The sequence below is a fragment of the Vipera ursinii genome, assembly GCF_947247035.1.
Source record: "Vipera ursinii genome assembly, chromosome: 5".
NCBI lineage: Eukaryota > Metazoa > Chordata > Lepidosauria > Squamata > Viperidae > Vipera > Vipera ursinii.
The window spans coordinates 35,730,931-35,751,592 of record NC_139518.1 but is presented as its reverse complement, the minus strand read 5'-3'; the positions used below and the strand labels follow the sequence as shown (position 1 = coordinate 35,751,592).

The window sequence follows — 20,662 nt, the reverse complement described above, 5'->3', positions numbered from 1 at the left end:
TGAGGAATCAGCTCTTAACAAATGAACCAGCAAATCTGTGGAAAACTCTTAAAAGTATCACTGGTTACAGCAAACCTCCTCTCCATCCTGAAGAGAATTGACAACTGGCAGATGATCTGAATGTGTTTTACTGTAGGTTTGAGAGGAAACCACGTCAACTATCATCATCACCATCTCCATCTCAGATTCACCAACAACAGCCAAGCCTCCTACAACTGACCCTATCCCTTTGGGACTCCCACCTTGGGTGATCACAGAAAAAGATGTGGGAGATCTATTTCACAGACAAAAGCCTTGAAAAACACCAGGTCCAGACAAGATAACTCCTTCTTGCTTGAAAGCTTGTGCTTACAAACTGGTCCCCATCTTCACCCACATCTTTAATAAATCACTAGAGATGTGTTATGTTCCTTCTTGCTTCAAATGCTCTACTATCATCCCGGTGCTGAAGAAACCCTCCATCAAGAAGCTGAACAACTACAGACTGGCTGCTCTGACATCCGTAGTTTTGAAAACCTTTGAAAGGTTAGTGCTGGACCACCTGAAAACCATTACGGATCTGCTGTTAGAGTGCTTGTAATTTGCCTACCAAGCTAGTAGCTTGGCAGATGATGCTGTTACTGTGTTTCCCTGAAAATAAGACCGGGTCTTTTTTTTGCCTCCAAAAGAGGCACCAGGTCTTATTTTGGGGGTATGTCTTTTCCACTCAGGTCCGGTATCGATAGCCCTGCCCAGCTGGCCCACTTCTGGGGACAAAGGAGCAGCTTCATTCTGCAGCTGAGAATGGAGCTCTGGCCTACATTTTGCAGTCAAAGCCTTTCCAGAAGGCCACTGCAACCAAGAACCAAGCTATGGATTAAATCCATAGCTTGGTTCTCAGCTGCAGTGGCCTTCTGGAAGGGCCACTGACTGCAGGGGATGCCGCAGAAGTGGGCCAGTGAGGTCTGGCTGCAAGGTAAATGGGTGTGGGGTAGCTCCACCCTCTCACCCCTGCCGTGGCTTCATTTTTTTGGTGTGTACTTTGCACAAAAACTAGGGCTTATTTTCAGGGTAGGGCTTACTTTCAGGAAAGTAACAACTAGAAGGGCGGGATATAAATGGGATTAAAATAAATAAATAAACTAGACATTTGGAATGTTGGTATTGAATGCCGAGCTGAAGTCTACAAAAAGGACCCTTTTATAGTCCTTGGAGATTCAAGATGTTGTAGATGTTGTAGAGGGCTGTGAAAATATCTTTACCTTTACCTTTACCTAAGCCTTTAATATTTCACACCAGATGATATATTGTAAAGGGGTTACAAATGAGAGAAGAGCAGACAGTTTCCCATTGATACCCAAGGCAAAATATATATAAATGGCTTATAAAACTGACTTTATTTGGGTCTGAAATTCAGCAGGCACAAAGCTGGGGATGGGGGTGAAATAGATGGAAAACACTAGTATATTAAAAGCTCATATGATTTAAAACATTCCATAGTCATAGGTAGCAAAATATGCATTTTAAAATTAATAGAAATAAGATCATTTAAAGCAGGCGTGTCAAACTGCCGGCCCACGGGCCAGACGCGTCACAACAAAACCGCGCCCACCCCATTGCCGGCAATGGGGAAAAAGCTCCGATACATCGCGCGACGTCACGAGTTTGACACCCCTGGTTTAAAGCAATGAACTGAAAACGGAAACAAAAAAAAATTGACGTTTCAATAATGAAAATGAATGGGAAACATCTGTAACAATCACTTCATAATGAAAGCTTGTTACTACATTTTGTAATTTAGCTTCACACTTATATTATCAGTATTTGACACTTAACATTTTAACAAGATTTTAAATGAACTACATTCATTATTCACAATGTTGTTTAGAGAAACAGAAACATTTGACAAAATATAATAGTTTTTAATGCAATTCCTACTTAAAATCACTATTTTGATTATATGTTCACTCAACCACCAAAGAAATTAACAGCTACTATGTTCTTTGGCGAGCAAGAGCCTGTTACAAATACATTTTGCCATTTTTTCAAAATATTTCATGTTACATCTTTAAACCAAAAAAATTCTATTGCACTTTTAATCTGAACTGTTCTTTTAAGCACCTCAAAGCATGGTACCTCGTTTCATAAATTAAAGTATGTCCAGTTTTTCAACCAGTCATTTTAAGGCTGAATACAAACATCCTGGGAAAATCGTTTTATGACAAAGAGTATCACAACATGCAGAATCAGATAATTATAATAATTATAATCAGAATTCTAATAAGAATTAGAATACTAATTTTACAAAACCTTGCTGAAGCTCTCCAAAGCAAGGTGAAAAAGAATCAGAATCATTCATACATTTTTTATGTTTTAATACATCTGTTTTTCCTTTTTAATGTTTTGTCACTGAGTACAGCATTGGGTGGATTTGTCTTCATTTTGAAATTTGTCTTTTGGGAGAGATATAAACCTTGTAAGGAGATTTTGATTCATATTTATTCATGTTTTTACACTTCAGTATATTACATGGGGGTGGACTGTTAACAGATATCACTGGAAAACTGAAAGGTAACTTCTTTTATTGACATTTGTCTAACATTTCAGATGCTGTGGTTTTTAAAAGAGGTTTAGCAGTAGATTTTGTAGAATTTTCCAACAACAGAAAATTCTTTTAAACATAATTCCTCCACATAAAATTTAAAACATTACATTGAACACATTATACAACATTATAATAAAAGGCATAATCTTTTTACATTTTCCCATTATTAAGTATATAGAGTTTTCTGGCAGCAGTAGAAACCAATAAGCAGCTATTTGTTGTGCAATATTATGGATGCTGTTATGTGCAGCAGAATGAATCTTTAAGCAAGTAAAAATATAGATATATTGATGCATTTAAAGTTCACTTGAAGCAAAATTAAAGGTGATGTCAAAACCTCTAGTGGAGTTTAGTACCAGTTTGTCAAAAAATCTCTAATCATCTCATCAGAGTTTGAGTCTAAGCAAGAAAAAGTCCCAAATATATACACTGTATCAAAACAATATAAAAGTTTACTAGTCACTTCCAGTGTGCAAAGTAAGCAGAAGTGATTACTGATTCTGCAAAATCTTGCTGAAGCATTCCCAAAGCAGAGTGCAAAACAATCAGGAATCTTTAGGCAAGTTCTTGGGTATCTTTTTAAATAGTCTGGGCTTTTTTTTTCTCCTTTAATGCTTTATTGTCAGGATAACTTCTAAGGTTAGTGCAATTTCATCCACCATTTAGGATCTGTAATCCTTCCGAACTGTGTGTGCCATCCAGTTTACTTTTGTAGTCCAACTTTCTCTGAGTGCTTCATCAAATTTCTGTTTAAACTGTTTTATTGCTTCGTCATCACTCTTTCCCAAGGCAAGAGAGTCCTAAGAAAAGTAACAAAAACATGTTATTTGACTTTTATGCTCTATGTTTTCAGATCATTTTGCAGACTGTTGACCAAATCTGTTGTTCTGCAGTTAATTCCTATGGTTTGCAGAACTCAACAAGAGTATGAGATAGTGCTAGCATTTTTTACTTTAGATGAAAGGAATTTGTGTTACAACAAACAGTTCAACAGAAAGCTATGATGATAATCATAGCAGTTCAGGAATTATACTGGCATTTCGATTCTCTTACAATCAAAAGCTATTAATTTACAAAGTATAATCCCTAAGTACTTCAAAGATTCAAAGATTTCTTCCTAAACTCATCTCTGGGAAAATTCTATTAACTTGTGCTTGAATTATGAATGAAATGGTAAGAAGACATTTTACAAAATGCACAAGGACCTCCCACCATTTGAAACTCACTATATTATGATCTTACCAAAAAATTATATCAAGGGGCTTGTTCACTTTACCCCATAAATCTGAAGATTAAGCAGAATACAGGATTCAGAGACAAATGGATAGAAATTTTATGGTGCAAAAAAAATTCCTAAAAATTATTACATAGTAATTTTTACATAATACCAAGATAATGTTGAGTTTGAAGATGCTGCTCTGAGCAAACATCAATTGCATATTTATTTATAAATGAAAATGAACAATTTTCCTTCATGAAAGAATCAGTTCTGTAAAAACGAAGTTGAAAAGCTCCAAATATAGACCCCTTTCTAAAGCATGTGATTTAAGCTAGAAAATCTATTTACTTCACCTTTTTTATATGAGTGTGTTAAAAGTGATGTTCAATTTTTGGAAAATTATTTTTGCACTGTTTATTAATTATTCAGGGTTCAGATGGAAAAAAACAAGCAAAATTATATTACATATACTTGTGTATTTGCTCAGTAGAAGCTATCAGAAAAGTGCATATAGTGTATCTATGTTGTAACCAGGGCTTATTTTGTCATAGAACGCTCAGAACGGAGTTCCGGCACCTTTTTTGGATGGAACCTTGTAGGGTAGGCAAGGCGGGTTGTATGACATGTGTGAGTTCTGGCACCTTTTTCTGTTACAAAAAAAGCACTGGTTGTAACACATATTGTCCAAGAAATAAGATAAAGAGTCTCTAAAGAGAAATAATGGGCAACATGATGTTTTCCAGATACTGCTGAATCCAAACTCCTGTCTGGTCTAGCCTTCACGATCAATGAAAAAGCATGATAGGAACAGCCTTGCAATAATATAGTAACTTGGGTTAGGTTAGGCAGTTGATGTGGATATTGTGGCAGGGCTGTTAAAGGTCTCTGCCTGAGATTTTAGGAAGATGGTACTAGTTGGAATTAATACTGTTGCCTAGGTAGATGCAGAAGTGCATCTTGTATGAGAAATAGTAAAAATATATTAATTACTCAGAAAAAGTTTGGAGAGAATTTAGAAAAAAATGTACAATACTATCTGACAAAACTGTCAATTATTTATTTAATCTATATCCAGTTTTCTTGGAAAACGTAAGATCTGACTGAAAACTAACAAGTGCGTTTCATCAACAAGTAAGGAGTTGAACATGTTTTCCCCATTTCACTAAATTATTAGAGATGTACCTTTAGATATTGAATGTCTTTAACAGACGTTAGCTCTGGAAGCCCAGCTGTTAACATTAGTGCAAACAAGGTGATAAATAGGTTGCCATGTCTTCGCAGAATCAAATATGCTTCTTCACAGTATTGGCGGAACCTTAACATTAGCATTCAAAAAACAGACACTGTAAATCAGGACAATAGAAATAGATAGACTGGACAGGAGGTCTGGTCTGGTTTAAGAAACTGATGAACAAAATAGATTCATCACTGAGAGCTGATGTTTATACCGTCACTTGTTCTTATTTTGCAACTGTTTGGAAAAAAAGATGTACAGGTTATTTATTCTGAAAAGTGTTTATTTGCAAATAGTTTGCTTTATTTTTTACTTAAGGGACGCGGTGGCTCAGTGGGTTAGGACGCTGAGCTTGTTGATCAGAAGGTCGACAGTTTGGTGGGTCGAATCCCAAGTGCCGCATAACAGAGTGAGTGCCTGTTACTCGTCCCAGCTTCTGCCAACCTAGCAGTTTGAAAGCACGTAAAAATGCAAGTGGAAAGATAGGGACCACTACGGTGGGAAGGTAACAGCGTTCTGTGCGCCTTTGGCATCTAGTCATGCTGGCCACATGACCACGGACACATCCTCGGACAAGTGCTGGCTCTTCGGCTTTGAAACAGAGATGAGGACCGGCCCCTAGAGTTTGAAACGGCTAGCACGCATGTGCGGGGGAACCTTTACTTTTACCTTTATTTTTTACTTAGCAACAGCATGTATAAGACATGATAATTCTAGTTATGAGACAGAATGAGGTTGTGTATTATAATCCAAATTAGAGTGACAAATATTCATACAGACATGGAACAAGTGAGTAAACCATAGATAAAAGTTCTCAGGATCAGAAATACAATTACATCAGTGTCTGATGTCAGGAATGAATTCATGCAACCCTGGATATCAGTTATTCAGTTTTTTCTAAACTATTCCCCAAGAGAAGGAATAATGTTTTCTAGTATTACCACTATTGACTATTCTATATAAATTTAAGGGCATTATTCCCCCACTGAAACAACTGGACATTGTTTAAAAAGTGGTTCTCAAATTTATCTTATTACATTTAACACTGAATTCCAAAAACAACTTTTATTTATGTTCTTAAGGTATTCATGGGAATACTTCTGCATGTTTTCTAATAAGTAAATGAAAACCGTTTTCCTTTTTTTTAAAAGGAGACTTTATTTATTTCCAAAGTATTCAAATATATGGCTTTTTATATGGGAAAATAGTAGATTGTATGTATGCACATGTGTCCATACACATACAGATATATAGACACACACACTCTTCAAGAATTCTCTTAAAATTCAATAGTAGTACAAATTCTGATAATCTGATATATTATTAGACGAATGACAAGCAAAATAGAACTATGTACAGAAGAATGCCTAACAAGTGCCTACTTTTCCTATAATGTCTATCATATTATTTGTTTTCTTTCATATATGAAGCTAGACATTATGTAAAATATACTTTCCCAAGTTAAGCTTGACGGTTTATGATGACCTGAATATGTCCTTTTACAGGTTGTTGGGGTTTTTTGGCAGCAAGAGTTTTTTTATTGCCTTTCTAGATTTTCCACTCCTATCCTACAGTGTGGAGGTTTCCTATATACTAACCAGGTCTAACCCTGCTTAATCTCCCATCTCCCACCCGCTGGACACGTATCTAAATTAGTATAGCATCAATTTGATTCTGTCACATAGGGATCTAAGACTAAACCAGAACTAAATTATTCTAACAGGTTTAGTACTTACCGGCCAAATTTTTCAGTGTTTCCAGTTTTTCCCTGCTGGATGACATGAATAAAATCATATGTAAGGATGAAAGGGACTCGTTCTCTTTTAATTCCAAATTTGGATTTGAAGTTTCCAAGAATATGACCAAAATCTATATGAAACAGCTGGAAAACAGAACATTACATCTGGCAAAATATTCATATTATTCATAACAAAACACTATCATCTTATTTTTAAATTCTTCTGCAATGAAATACAACTGTCTCTCTTCAATTATGATGAATAATGGCAACTTTTCAACTAATAATTTGTATCTTTTTAATTAAACCACCTAAATGATTAAATTCCTTCTCCTTGGCAGGAAATGGCAATTGGGTCAGTTGATGGAAAGAAAAAAGAGAATTGGGACAAGGTGAGTTTCTGGGCTAGTGAGATATTTAATCTTCAGTTCTTAATGTTCATATGGAAGTCAGAAATATTCACCCAGAAAAGGATCTATAGTTAGGCAGGTATTCTCAGATATATGTTTGGCAAAGGTTTGCTTGCTACTTTATAACTGGCTGAAAAAAGATAATCCCACTAACAATTTTGAGTTAAATCTTGAATTAATTTAATATTTGCTAAGTAGGATGGGGAAAAAATCAAAACATGTGCTAGCAGTTTACTCACAGAGAGAAAATTGCTTGCATCAGGAAGACAACTTGGGATTACTTGTGAATGGCATCTAGTGCAAGGAAGGCAAGAGGAGAAAAATGGCCTGAGCAGAAAAGGGTAGGTCTCACTCCACTGCAACGACTCTTTTATTAGGTCAATAGACAATACTTCACACATATCCAAGGTTGAAGCTATTGTCACGTATCAAAGAAGATTTGCAAAGCAAAGGAAGTTCTGTGCTCCTAAGGCACAAACATACCCAAAAGCCTATTTAATTTTTTTTAAAGTTATGACTTCATTTTCCTAATATGTATAAATGTTATGTTTGTTAGAAAATGTTACATAAGAAAGGTTTAAATATTTTTAGAATGATATACATTTTATGGGAATGATGAAGGTAACAGTATAATGTGAAAAAACTTTTCCCCAACAAAATCACCATTAGAACCATTACGGGCTGGAAAGCCACATGGCAATGAGGAGCATAGGAATCATCATTCTGAGCTGGGAGTGAATGTTTCTACTGGAATATTCCAAACAAACATTTCCCCATTAATATCTTGACTCTTACCTGACCATTCTTCCTAACCATGATATTGTCACTGTGTCTGTCTCCAATGCCCAGGACATAAGTAGCTACACAGTAGCCAGCACAAGACAAAGTGAATGCCTCAATGGCTTGATCCAAATCTTCTCTGAATTAGAAAGATAATGGTGTTTATAAATAGACTTAAACCAGATATTTTAAAAATTATAGTATATTTTTTAAGAGCTGCTTAAATTACAGAGCTGAATCTCATTTAGTTTATTTACCAAAATAATTCCAAGAGCATTATTAAGAAAACATCTTGCAAAATGAAATGGCAAATGCAGAAGGAACTTTTGGAATTACTTCCCACCAATTCCTCATTAATTACATCCTCACATCATGCAACTATCACTGAAGTGATTTAAGCTCTATTTTTTTACGGTTATTTGACACGATTGTATGACTCTACACTGTAAGCTACTAGCAAGAAAACGTGTATTGTTACGCCCTAAAACTTGTATCACCTGAATTGCCTACAGATCTGCTTTTCTGCAAGAATACTGAAGAGTGCTGCAATAAAGTTCACACATTAAAAAAATAGCAGGTGTTGGTGCAGCGGGGGCCTTCTTTTGCATCCTGCCATTTTATCATGAAAGCCCTCACTGAGCACATGAGAGAAGGCTCAAGCTGCAAAAGATGGTTCTGGGTGGTGCAGAAGTGGTTCACAGTGCAATGGCAGGGAAGGCCAGATAGAGGGAGCAGTTGATTGTAGTGGGTAGGTGGACAACCAAAAAATGGCCATAAATTTTGTTCAGGTGACTGCGAGGGAAGTGGTCATGGCCAGCTGTTCCTTCATTCAGTGCTGTTGTAACTTTGAATGGTCACTGAATAAATTGAAATTAAGCAAGGGTTACATGCATATCAAAGAATGCAGTTGAAAGGAAAATTAACATTTAAAAATGCTAAAATTAAAAAAATCTAATATTATAGGAAATCATAAGTGTGGTGAGAATGTTAAAAATGATATGGTTGTAGCAAATTCTTTCACTAAAACAATAGCTGAAAATGCAATAATCATGTTGGATTTTTCTTTCCTACATAGCAGCAATGTTGCAAACAATTCTGGAAGATGATTTATAACAGTATGAACGTTTCCTTCCAGCCTATTTTTAAAATTAAATATTCCTAAATATTTAGTAATTTTTATAAAGTATACTGAATTGGCCTTGTACATGATAACAGCTGCTAGAATTGTTTCACATTAGAAATTACAATTTATTCTCTCTCTCTCTCTATCTCTCTCTCTCTCTCTCTCTCACACACACACACACACACACACACACACACACACACACACACACATATTCTGCAGGTGTAGAGGTTATTACATGAAAATATAGATGTATTTGCTTATGGAGTACTGTGCAACGTTTAATGTATTTGTGAAACCTGTGTGAGTACCTGACAGTAAGACGCTTTAACAACATTCTGTTCCCCTACACAAATGGAAAGGTAGCAAGAGTGATTGCAAAATTACAAGAGATTTGTTGTTTAAGTCCCTGGGCAGAGGCACCACTGAAGACCAACTAGTTTGTCACAACTCCTTTATTAGTGACTTTCTCAAATGTCACTAATCTGATAAACAAACTGAAAGGATGCTAAAAAAACAAAGTAATTAAGAATTTTCTACATACCCAGTATTGTATTCTTTAAGCCAATTTAACAGAGCATCTTTGTTGAATGCAGCAGCTGCAGCAACATTACTACTATTGAGTTGAATGTCTGCAATTGTTTCAGAAGCTGAAACCACCTCAATTAAACCAGAATAATCTCCAGTTGCTAAGCAGCCATAAGGCAACAGTCTGGAAAAAATATGAGTTTATAATTAAGTCAAAATATTTTTATTTATTTAAATTATTTTTATCTCCTTTTATCTTCTTCAAAGAGAGTTTAAATCAATATGTTGTCCAAAATCAGTATTTAATTAAAAAAAAGAGAGAGAGAAAAGCATTGTTCTGAATTTCTAGTACTCAAACAACAGATGGTGCTATCTCCCTTATTTCAAAGTACTACAATTGAATGTTGGCCAAATGCAATTTTTAAAAAAAGGAAGAATGCATGAGGTTTCCAGAAAAATACATTTATGTAGAGATCTGATCGTTTGCAGTTACTAATTAAATATTTGGCCCACATTTTTAATTTTTCTGGTTCTTTTCAATCCATCATCTACCTAGGGTGATGAAAAGTTCTAGAAAACTCATTTATGTATCCTTTAGTAGTTTTTTTTTTGGTTGATCCTAACAACTATAGGTTTTGGATCTTATTTGTCTGAGTGGAGTAGCCAAACATGTACTTCTTATAAATTCCTAGGCAAGATTCTTGGCATAATCTTTTTTTCTAACATAAACTATCACATTTTTAATCACATTGTATTCTGCTTATCTATGGCAAGGATTGGCAACTTTCTGTCCTCTTCTACAGAAATCTCATAAGATTTCAGCAGAAATTGCCATATCAGATTTCCAAAATCAGGCAATCTTCTAACACAAGATCTTGCATAACATCAAATTCTGAGCAATTTCAAGAATGTTTTAACTAAATACATATGTTTAAAGTTCTTCTTGAAGAATGAGAGTCTATTGAGTATTCTGATGAACATGCATGCTGTGCTCTTCACCTCTACTCTATGGAAATTGGAAGGGCGGTCTATAAAAACAAATAAATAAATAAAATAAATAAATAAATTAATGAGAATTTTAAAAAATGAAAAAGTGAAAATTCTTATTTGAGGATTTTAAGGAAAACACTGAGGAAATCTACGGCATGAACTTAGCTGTTAAGATCTTTTAAGTTCTCATCCATTCTGCAATTCAATAACATCAATATTGGCTTAAATTTCCTTTGTAGCTTTTAGCACTGTCAAAAATGTATTTAAAAGCATGCATAAAGTCTTCTGCTATAATTCATTTTAATCCTTTTTCCCACTCTGGCCCAACACTTCCTAAGAGATTGGTAAGAATTACAGTGCTTATTTATAAAATCAGGAGAGATTTTTTTTTGGTTTCCAAAATGATGGTAAATCAGTAACTGACTTCTGAACACATATGCACATGTTTTTTCTGAGTATTATAGTTCCTAAATGAATCTTTTGTATTTAATTTATTCTGCTATCAGAGGCATAATTGTAGAACATTTTCTCATGAATAGTTTATTTTTTGCTGGGTTACTTGTTGAAATATATTGTTCTTATCTGTGTGAGTGATTACCATATGCCTGAAGTTCTTTCTGTTTGCTAAACTAAAAATATTTAAGAGTTGAGCTCCAGATTACTATCTGGTGTGTTAGGAATATAATTTCTATTATTAAAAAAAATGATTTTCTGTTTCTTTTACATCCACTGTTGAGAAAAGGCAAATTAGCATTTCAAATGTTGTCCAACTGCCCATTTAAACAAGGACTAAGTAAATACATTAAGCATTAACAAAGGGGAAAAAATAATCTTATGAAGTTGTTACTGCTGTTGTTAATTCTGCCTTTCTTATATATGAACCTCAAGGTGGTGAACATCCCTAATACCTCCTCCTATTTTCTTCACAACAACCACCCAGTGAAAGCTGGGTTGGGCTGAGAGAGAGTAAGGGGCCCAAGTAGAAAAACACAGGCTGCAGGGAAAGCACAGAAATTCCTTAGAGACTAGCATTTAGAAATCAATCTGGGTAACAACACGAGCATGAGTCAGTGTGGTCATGCTGAAGGATATATGAATATTGCAATCAGTACCATTTTTATATCACTAGTAAAGGCATCAATAAATAGGCCTTTTATTCTTTTTCCTTGCTAATGGTTAAATTAATTCAGTCTTCCCCAACTAAGCACCTTGTACTAGATCTAACATCTAACATCTAAAATGTTTGATAAATTGTTACTGTGATGATTTATGGGCAAGGGAATTTTGTCATTGAAGACAGAATGAAATTAGAGTATTGACCTTTTATTCCTAATTAACAGCACATAATCACCAAACTTTATTTGTTCAGATGACTGTAGGGAATCATATCAATAGAGATTTTTCTATTTAATTCTATAATGAAACAAAATAATGTACATATCCAATTAGGAAAATAAACTGAAATTCTTACATTTAAAATATTTTTAATAGCAAATTTATCAAGAATATCAATATTCTTGTATGTTGCAAATTAAAGCTGGGGGACTTTTAGGTAGTTTTTAAGTAACAACAAAAATAAAAAAAATAAAAAAACAGAAACAGAGTTAGAAGGGACTTTGAAAGAATTCTAATCCAAGCCTCAGACTGGAAAATAAATAAATAAAATTTCAAAAATGTTGCATCCTCGATTAATTGCTGCCCTATAGAGCCAGGCTAAAAAAGAGAACAGTATACTATGGTAGATAATGAAATATCCTTGTATCAGACATTTTATTAAAAACTAAAGTATCTTGGTTAATGGCTTCTTTTTATTATCCTCTATAGCAGAGGTCTCCAACCTTGGCAACTTTAAGCCCTGTGGTCTTCAACTCCCAGAATTCCTCAGCCAGCTTTGCCATGTTTGAGGACCCCTGCTCTATAGGGCAGCAATTAATCGAGGATGCAACATTTTTGGTATTGTTGAAAATCCTTATTTACCAAATTAAACTAGCACACTTACATAGGATTTGTTCTTTAAAAATGGTAATATATGCTTCTATTCCTTGCTAAGTATAAGCAAGTATGTTTTAAAAATTAACTGAAGTTGCACAGATAACTTTGAATCATTTTGTATGTCTTCAAATAAGTACTAAAGATAATAGTAACAGTAACAATCTAAACAACACTAGAAGAAAATCCACTTAGAGGCCCTCTTACCGAAGGTCTAGCCCAGCCTCTTTCCAAAGTAAATCCATTAAACGTAACATCTGAAGAGTCAACATGTCTTGTCGTAGATCTGTAACAAAAATTGATAGACCGTTTAAAATAATTGAAAAATGTGCAATAGAGTCTTTGACTTACAACAGTTTGTTTAGTGACCATTCAAAGTTACAACTACACTGAAAAAAGTGACTTATGCAATAGTGGTGAGTATCTGTAGCTTGAGTGTGGAAGGTTCCTTCTCTGAGCTTGTGGATTGGTTTCTGAACGTTTCATTACCAGGCTAGGTAACATCTTCAGCGGAGTTTAGGGGATGTCAATGTCAGTGTTCTTCTGTTCAGAAGGGCTTCAGGTGTGGGTGTGTCAAGTGAGGTCTTGTGATGGGTTAGGTGTGAGTCATCAGTGAGTCTTGTGATGGGTCTTGTAATGGGGAGGCTACATCAGGTCCGGGTCATTGGGAAGTGAACTGCTGATGGTGGGGATTTGCATGGGTTGGTTGAGAGTTGGTGCTGTCTCTTGTTGGCTGTGTAGTTGATTTAGATTCTGAGAGGTTTGTAGACTGGTTGTAGGTTGCTTATGACCGTTTTGCACACTTACGACTTGTAGGATCCCCATGGTCCCATAATTAAAATCCGGATGCTTAACAACAGATCATATTTATGACGGTTGCAGTGTCCAAGAATCATGTGATCACATTTTGCAACCTTCTGGCAAGCACAGTCAATGGGAAAGCCAGATTCACTTAATAGCCGTGTTACTAACTTAACAACCACAGTGATTCATTTAACAAATGTGGAAAGAAAAATTGTAAAATGGGCAAAATTCACTTAACAACTGTCTCTCTCAACAACAGAGTTTTTGGGCTCAATTGTGGTCGTACGTTGAGGACTACGTGTACATAGAAATTTTTTAAACATCTATAAAGCATATTTGGATTTGTAAAAAAATATTTCTCAGACTGAATTTCAACATAAATTGCCTGAAATAATGGCAATATTCCACCACACCTTCAGGGTCAGAATACTATGATAGTAAATCTAACATTAAAATGCCAACAACAGAAAATGAAATTTTCTGTGTACTTACCATCTCCATTTTTAAAAATGATTCCCACCAAGTCACCACCGAACGCTTTGTTACTGTACACTATCCATAAAGGCTTCATTTTTGAGTCCATATATTTACATTTCTCTATACTAGAAGAAAGGTAATAACATTTTTGGTGAGTTCAGTTAAAAGATTAATGAGCCACAAAAATGTATTGGGAAGAAATAAGTCTGATGGAAGATTATTCCGTAATGGAATTTTAGAAACTGGTCAAACGCTTTTCAAAACTTTCATTTTGTTGCTTCAATATCAGTTAACACTTGCAAATTGAAACATTACTTAAATAATTCTTGGATCCCTATCTAATACAACACCTGAACTAGAGATGCATATACACTTTGAAAATCTCTCTCTCTCTCTCTCTCTCTCATCCAAATTTTACTGGGTTTTGTGTTTAAAAAGTTGTCACGTAAGCTATTATTGTGCACATTTTGATAACACAATTAGTGATAAAATTCTTAATTTAAGCCATTATTATTGGAAATGCTAAACATTTAACAGTTTAAAGATTAATCCAATCTTCACTCCAAGAATGGACATCTTAACCTTGTTATAACAGAGATTGGCTTACATGGCTAAGAGGGAGAAAAAGAATGCCAGCCACATGTAGAAGTGCTACCTTATGCATGGTCGGGTCTACTGAGCAATGAAAAGCAGAGAAGTGAAGGACTTGGAGCCTTCTGGTTTTTTTAATACTACCACTTATGGTACAGAGTACAGTATATGGATAAATGAAAGCAGGTCATCTTACCAAAGTTCTGAAAGTAAAACAGACGGATTCAGAGGGGACTGGAGATGGGAAAGGGCCTCTCTGTATGCTCTTTGTTTTAAACAGGTATGCATCGCATCCTTCCCTTTGGCTTTACTTTGCTTCATGGCATTCAGCTTGATTAAGCTATTCAAAGTCTTCATCTTATTCAGTGCTTCAACCTGGAATAGATATTTGAAAATACTACTTTTTTAGAATGAAGGGGTTCACATATTAAGCTAATGTGTGCTTTGTTTAGTTCTGGCTACTGTGGCTTATTTAGCAAATATCACTTAATCAAATCATAAATTATTAAGATGTATGCACGTGTCAATAAATAATCCAAAGTACAGGCAATAATTTCTAAAATTAACACAACTAGAGTAGTAGGCAAACTCCTTTTAACACTCAGCATATTGAAAGAATATTTTAAAAAGTCCTTTAAAAAAATAATCAAGGATTTTATTTTGTTTTTCCCCTCATACGTATCCTCACTATATAAAAGACAAAGTGCTACATATATGGCAAATTTAAAAGCACTTGTCCCTAGCCGCAGCAAAACCAATTCTAGCCTTTGACATATTATATAAAGCAGCAACTTTTAAGAGAGTCACAGAAGTGAAATGTAATGTTTGTTTGTTTGGGGCAATCATAGGTAAGTGTTAACATTTATAAATTTTCTACCTCCATAACCCCTTTGCTTATCAATTTAATTTGCATATTAGATAGCACTGTGTCAAAAGAAGTTGACAATAAATTTCTGCTCTTCTAATTCACAGAGAATTCACCAAAAGGCTATTTATTTATTTTATTGGCAACTAAAACACATAAACATATTAAAATATTAAAGTCATTTACATTTGAAGATTTAGCTGACAACATTTGTCAACTGTTGAACCAGGAGCAAAAAAAAAAATGATACCCAAATATGGTTTCAAGTGGGTGACCAGCAAGTTTTAGCATGAAGTAGGAAGTCTTTCTCCCATCCGGTCAATAAAAAGGCCTTTAATAACAGGAGCATCTTCAACAGTCTAATCTGAATGGATCAGAATGACCTTGATATCATCCGTAATACAGTTTTTTACAGATAACATAGCAATTAGGGAATAAAATTATCAGAAGACAAATTTTCATGTTGGTACATTTACTTCTACAGGATGCGAACATGTCTGCTCTCTGTATCTATCAGGGTTCAAAAACATAGTTAAAATGTAACAAATGTGAAGACTGTGGTGAGCAAAATAAAAAAAAGTCAATTTACTAGATTTATGTCTGCCTGCTTCAATAGCAATAGCACTTAGATTTATATACCGCTTCACAGTGCTTTACAGCCCTCTCTAAGCGGTTTACAGAGTCAGCATATTGCCCCCAACAATCTGGGTCCTCAACATAATTAGTTTACATTCTCCGTCAGTTTCCCAGTCTGTGTGTCCTTAAATCTTGGAGAAAAGATACAGAATCCAACCTTACTTTTAGCAAATGTTGACTATTAATATGGATCCACTAACAAATATTTTTTCTTTGTTGTTTCTCCCAATTTTGCTAAATTACTACCTCCTTGGTTTTAGAATTTTAGAAAGATAATGCTGAATCAATGAATATGACTGAGACCATGAATTTCTTAATATCCAGTGTGCTGATAGTTTTACTACTAAAACAAGCCATTATTCTAGAACAATCATGGCTTCTTTATAAATCTGAAACTTAAACTAGTGTTAATAAACTTGGGAAATATATATTGTTAATAATTAGTATACACTTTTAAATTTTCAGAAGGTTCTGTAAGGAAAAAATAATTTTAGTGTAAATTATGTTTTAAAGGCTCAAACTTTCTTACAGAAGGCCAAGTCATTCCAAGCAGGATGCTGTGGAAGGTGTACAGAGTTCGGTTATAGAAAATGAAAGACTTGTCAGGTCAGCCATCTGTGAAAACCAAGAGTCCTCCTTTTCTACAATTCTAGGAGCTGTACAAACATTATATGAGGGAACAAATTCAACCTGTGCTGCACAAACAGGAACTTTTTGAAGTATTTCTAGGTTCAATTTCTTCCTTGTTTGCACAGTTGGGAATTTCTTGCCCCTTCTTTGATTGCACTGACATACACTTCCTCTAAAGAGCACAGAAAATGTCACAGCCCACAAAAGACTAAACTGAATAAATTTAAAACAGCTATTAATTTTTAATGATTTATTCAAGAACATTAACTTATAATTAAGATTATACAGCAGTAGGTAATTATTTTGTAAGGTACAGATTCATGCACTGATTGCAGGAGATAAATTGGAAAAAACCCCTCTAAAAGTATTATTTTGCCAGTTTCCCAATGAATATTGTGAACAGCATTTCACAACTGGTTAAGCAACAATTACTGGTTATTTCTACTACAGGTAACAAGGCTACTGTGGCCTATAAAAGCATCTTACATCATGTTGTCTTCGTGCAAATAAACTCAGGGGAAGGATTTAAAATAAATAGTACCTGTTTGGAAAGAACTTTCATGTGACTGATGCTTCCACGACAATAAGCTTCCAATATCACGCCAAACTGCAAGGAGACTGCAGATATATGCATTTCTGATCTACAAGACATATGTGTATAAATGTATAACAATGTATTTTAAAGACATATTTATAATATATATCCAGAAGGTATAAATAGTTAAATGTGCAGCCCTTAAAATTATGTTGTCATTGCTCTACAAATAAACAGATGCCAAGCCAAGTACGCCCTTGCACATGGAAATATATACCAAGTAAAATACAATACTCAATCTCTTTGCAGTAGAAGTCAATCTAACCCCCCAAGTTAAATCCTGTGTCTTTTTAATTCCCCATCTTCTAAAAAGGAACATGCACAGAGATGAGTCAAAATTTCTTGTTGCAAAATTCAGGAAACAATGTGAGAAAAGAAATTTGGTCTTATGTGCAAGTTTCTGATGTTCTTAAAGCTTAAATAAAAGGTCAGCTTGAGGAGAGCTCTGCCAAAATCAGAAGATGGCTATTAGAAGAACCTTTTCTTGAGAGGTATGAACCTATTGATTATAGCAGCTTTTCGAATGATAAGCACTTTATGAATTGGGCTTCAGATACTGTAATCTCACTACACATGGCTGATTACAGGAGTGAAAGTCCAACATAGCTTCAGAGCTCCAGACTATGGAAGTATCAAAAGGAGTGGAAACATGACTTTTGAAACTGCAGCTTTAGAAATCAAAAGGTAATGGCGAAGAAGGCATTTTGAAGGCACCAATTTGCTGCAGTTTAAAAGCCTGATTATTACTGTTTTGACTTATTAATTGTGGGCAGGAATATTTGAAGAACAATCTGAAGGATCCTTCAGCTGGATCAATGGTTTTTGAGATGCTGATTCAATGGAGACAAAAACATGGATCTAAAGATTAATGAATAAGGCCTTAGGACAGGGGTGCCAAACTGCTGGTCCGTGGGCCGGTTGCATCATACAGAGGCCGCGCCCACCACAGCTCCAGCAATGCAAAAAAAATCACGATACGTCACATGTCATGTGACGCGGCGAGTTTGACACCCGTGCCTTAGGATGTAAAACAGTCTTGTATAATTGTGGTTTTTATGAGGAACAAAGAATCCTCTGATACATTCTATCACAAATGTATAAAATAAATAAATCCAAGACTGGTCCTCATTTCAAATAGTAAATAAAATGTTCACTTAATTCCAAGTAGTAAGCAAAACTTTTCCCAAGTTACCTTGCTGCTTTTGAAGAACAGAACTGAGTCAACCTTAAAAGGGACAAGGAAGATATATAATATCTTTAATGAAATGCTTGATAAATTATAAAGAAACTGCCTAAAGAAACGATGTGGTTCTGCTTCTAAACATATACTTGGAAAAAAATTAAATATATGGAAAAACCATACAGATAGAACTTGACTATTATCAAAATAATATTTATGCCATCTTCTATATAGTGCAAGTTACTTGCAGACTAAACCCTTACTATTCTCACTGTAGTCTGTCACAGCAGCTTCCCCTTCATGGGCACCATCTCTCACAAGCCTTATAAACTCCCTTGATGAATTCATTGTGGGATGTAAGATATGAAAAGAGTAAAATTAGTTTGATAAGCTCCAAAGGAGCTCTGTTTGTACCTGCAGTGTCTAAACTCTTCTTGGCTGAGATTCACATTCAGCTCCTTTTTAGAATTTAGTTGTCTCTACAAGTCATTCCCTTCCCCTTGATACAAAGCCTATTTTGAAGTTCCATTTTCCAATTTTCCTACTACATTCCTAATCCAATGCTGCACCATGAAGCCAGTTACTTAAAAATTGAAATATATACTTGGATTCATACGTTTTCTTACTAATTTAAGCTACTTTTTCTTCCAGCCATTCTGTCTTCGCTAATCTTGGCTATCCACTTCAATTTTCATGAGCCACAATTACCCAGATGGGCTATGAAAGCACATTCACCAACCTTAGACAATATGCCAAGGACACAAAGATACAAATAGACTTATCAGTTTTGCCTAGAAACATGTTTTTGATTTACTCTCATTTATCCAGCATGCTAGATATCTAGGTTAACAGTCCTACAGTGTCTCTATTCAAATGAGATCATATTGAAACACTGGATCATACTGCACTACCTGCTTTATGCTGACATTCAGCAAGAATTGTTATCACTTGTGATCAAGCACTTTCACTCCCTTTATCTCCAGCTCTTATGAGATCAATGTCACAAAAAATTGCTTCACAGAATACGGATATCTTCCTTTAAGCAACTCTTAGCTATTTCTTCCCAAGTTTGGTTGATCATTCAATTGTAGTTGATTTATCCAGCTGACTATGTTTATGCATTTATATTTATATGCATTTTATTGATTCTTATTTATTTGCTTGTATTAAAGAATTGTATATTGTATAACTATTTGGAATTCACTTATTTACTATAGACGTATTACTGGTTTGCGGTAAAAATAAACCCTTTTCTCTGTTTGAAAAGAAATCACAATGAAAGCATTTTTAATTGTTATCTACTTTTAACCAATTCAATTGGATAGTGAAAACATAAATTATACACATATGATATAAAACAGAATAATCAAATATAACTCAGAATGAACAGAAACTGCTCTCCATACTTATTTGCTACAGGTGTTTTGTATAACAAGCGATTATAAGTCTTACCTCAAATGCCAAAACAACATTTGTCCTATCCTTCTGTTTGCCAGGGCTTTCTCTAATAGGAATCTGGAGAGGGCACAGTCAAGAAAAGCTTCGTATTTCAGGACTTGCACAAGCTGCAGGAGATACTGAGCAAGTTCTTCATCACTAAAAAGAGGTTAAAAAAAGTAGATAAACTAATAGGATTCTGGATAAATGCATTCTCAATTTTATACTATTTCTATATTGTCTTCTATAAAATGTTCCCAATACAGAATATAATAAACTAAATTAAAACCAACAATAAAACAGAATGTATTTATATATTTACTGATTTGTAAGATGTATTTAGCTGCCTAAAACCAAAAAAATATAGCTATCTTTTTAAAAATTAAATGTTAAAATAAGATAAAAATCCAAAACTTAAATTAAGAACAAAACACAAAAGTAAACATTTTGAAAATTAAGAAGTGGTCAAAAGACAGGTCAAAAAGTGGCATGTTTTTATCAATTTCCCTAATGCCATGGTTGTGAGAGCCATTTATGCTTCAGAGGCCAAACTATCCCAGAGGAGATGGCCAGCTACAGAAAATGGTTGCTGTTGGGTTCTCTTATGCTGCTGTACATCTTCTACAGAGGGGATTCCTCAGCAAGGACTGCATAATAGTCTAGGTCAGGGGTGTCAAACTCAATTTCATTGAGAGCCGCATCAGCATTGCGGTTGCCCTCAGGGGGCCGGGTGGATATGGACTGGGTGGTCGTGGCCTACTGGGTGGGCGTGGCTAGAGTGCATATGGCCTAATGGGTGGGCATGGCCAGCTCTACATCGTTCGCATCAAGGGTGCCTATGGGGGCCCAGGC

At 34.9% G+C, this 20,662-nt stretch overlaps 1 protein-coding gene across 5 annotated transcripts in view; it reads right to left on the bottom strand.

The window, feature by feature from the left end:
* Positions 1 to 1,353: 1,353 nt before the first annotated feature.
* The window catches only part of PIK3CB (phosphatidylinositol-4,5-bisphosphate 3-kinase catalytic subunit beta), a 98,574-nt gene continuing 79,265 nt past the window's right edge, over positions 1,354 to 20,662 (bottom strand). For all 5 annotated transcript variants that reach the window (XM_083363611.1, XM_083363615.1, XM_083363613.1 and 2 more), the window contains 10 exons: positions 19,826 to 19,969; positions 17,140 to 17,239; positions 14,664 to 14,842; positions 13,892 to 14,001; positions 12,803 to 12,881; positions 9,633 to 9,800; positions 7,981 to 8,104; positions 6,774 to 6,919; positions 4,986 to 5,118; positions 1,354 to 3,384 (listed from right to left, as the gene is read on the bottom strand). In XM_083363611.1, coding sequence (XP_083219737.1) covers positions 3,247 to 3,384; positions 4,986 to 5,118; positions 6,774 to 6,919; positions 7,981 to 8,104; positions 9,633 to 9,800; positions 12,803 to 12,881; positions 13,892 to 14,001; positions 14,664 to 14,842; positions 17,140 to 17,239; positions 19,826 to 19,969 — 1,321 coding nt within the window. In that variant the 3' untranslated portion in view covers positions 1,354 to 3,246. The remainder of the gene's footprint in view (positions 3,385 to 4,985; positions 5,119 to 6,773; positions 6,920 to 7,980; positions 8,105 to 9,632; positions 9,801 to 12,802; positions 12,882 to 13,891; positions 14,002 to 14,663; positions 14,843 to 17,139; positions 17,240 to 19,825; positions 19,970 to 20,662) is intronic.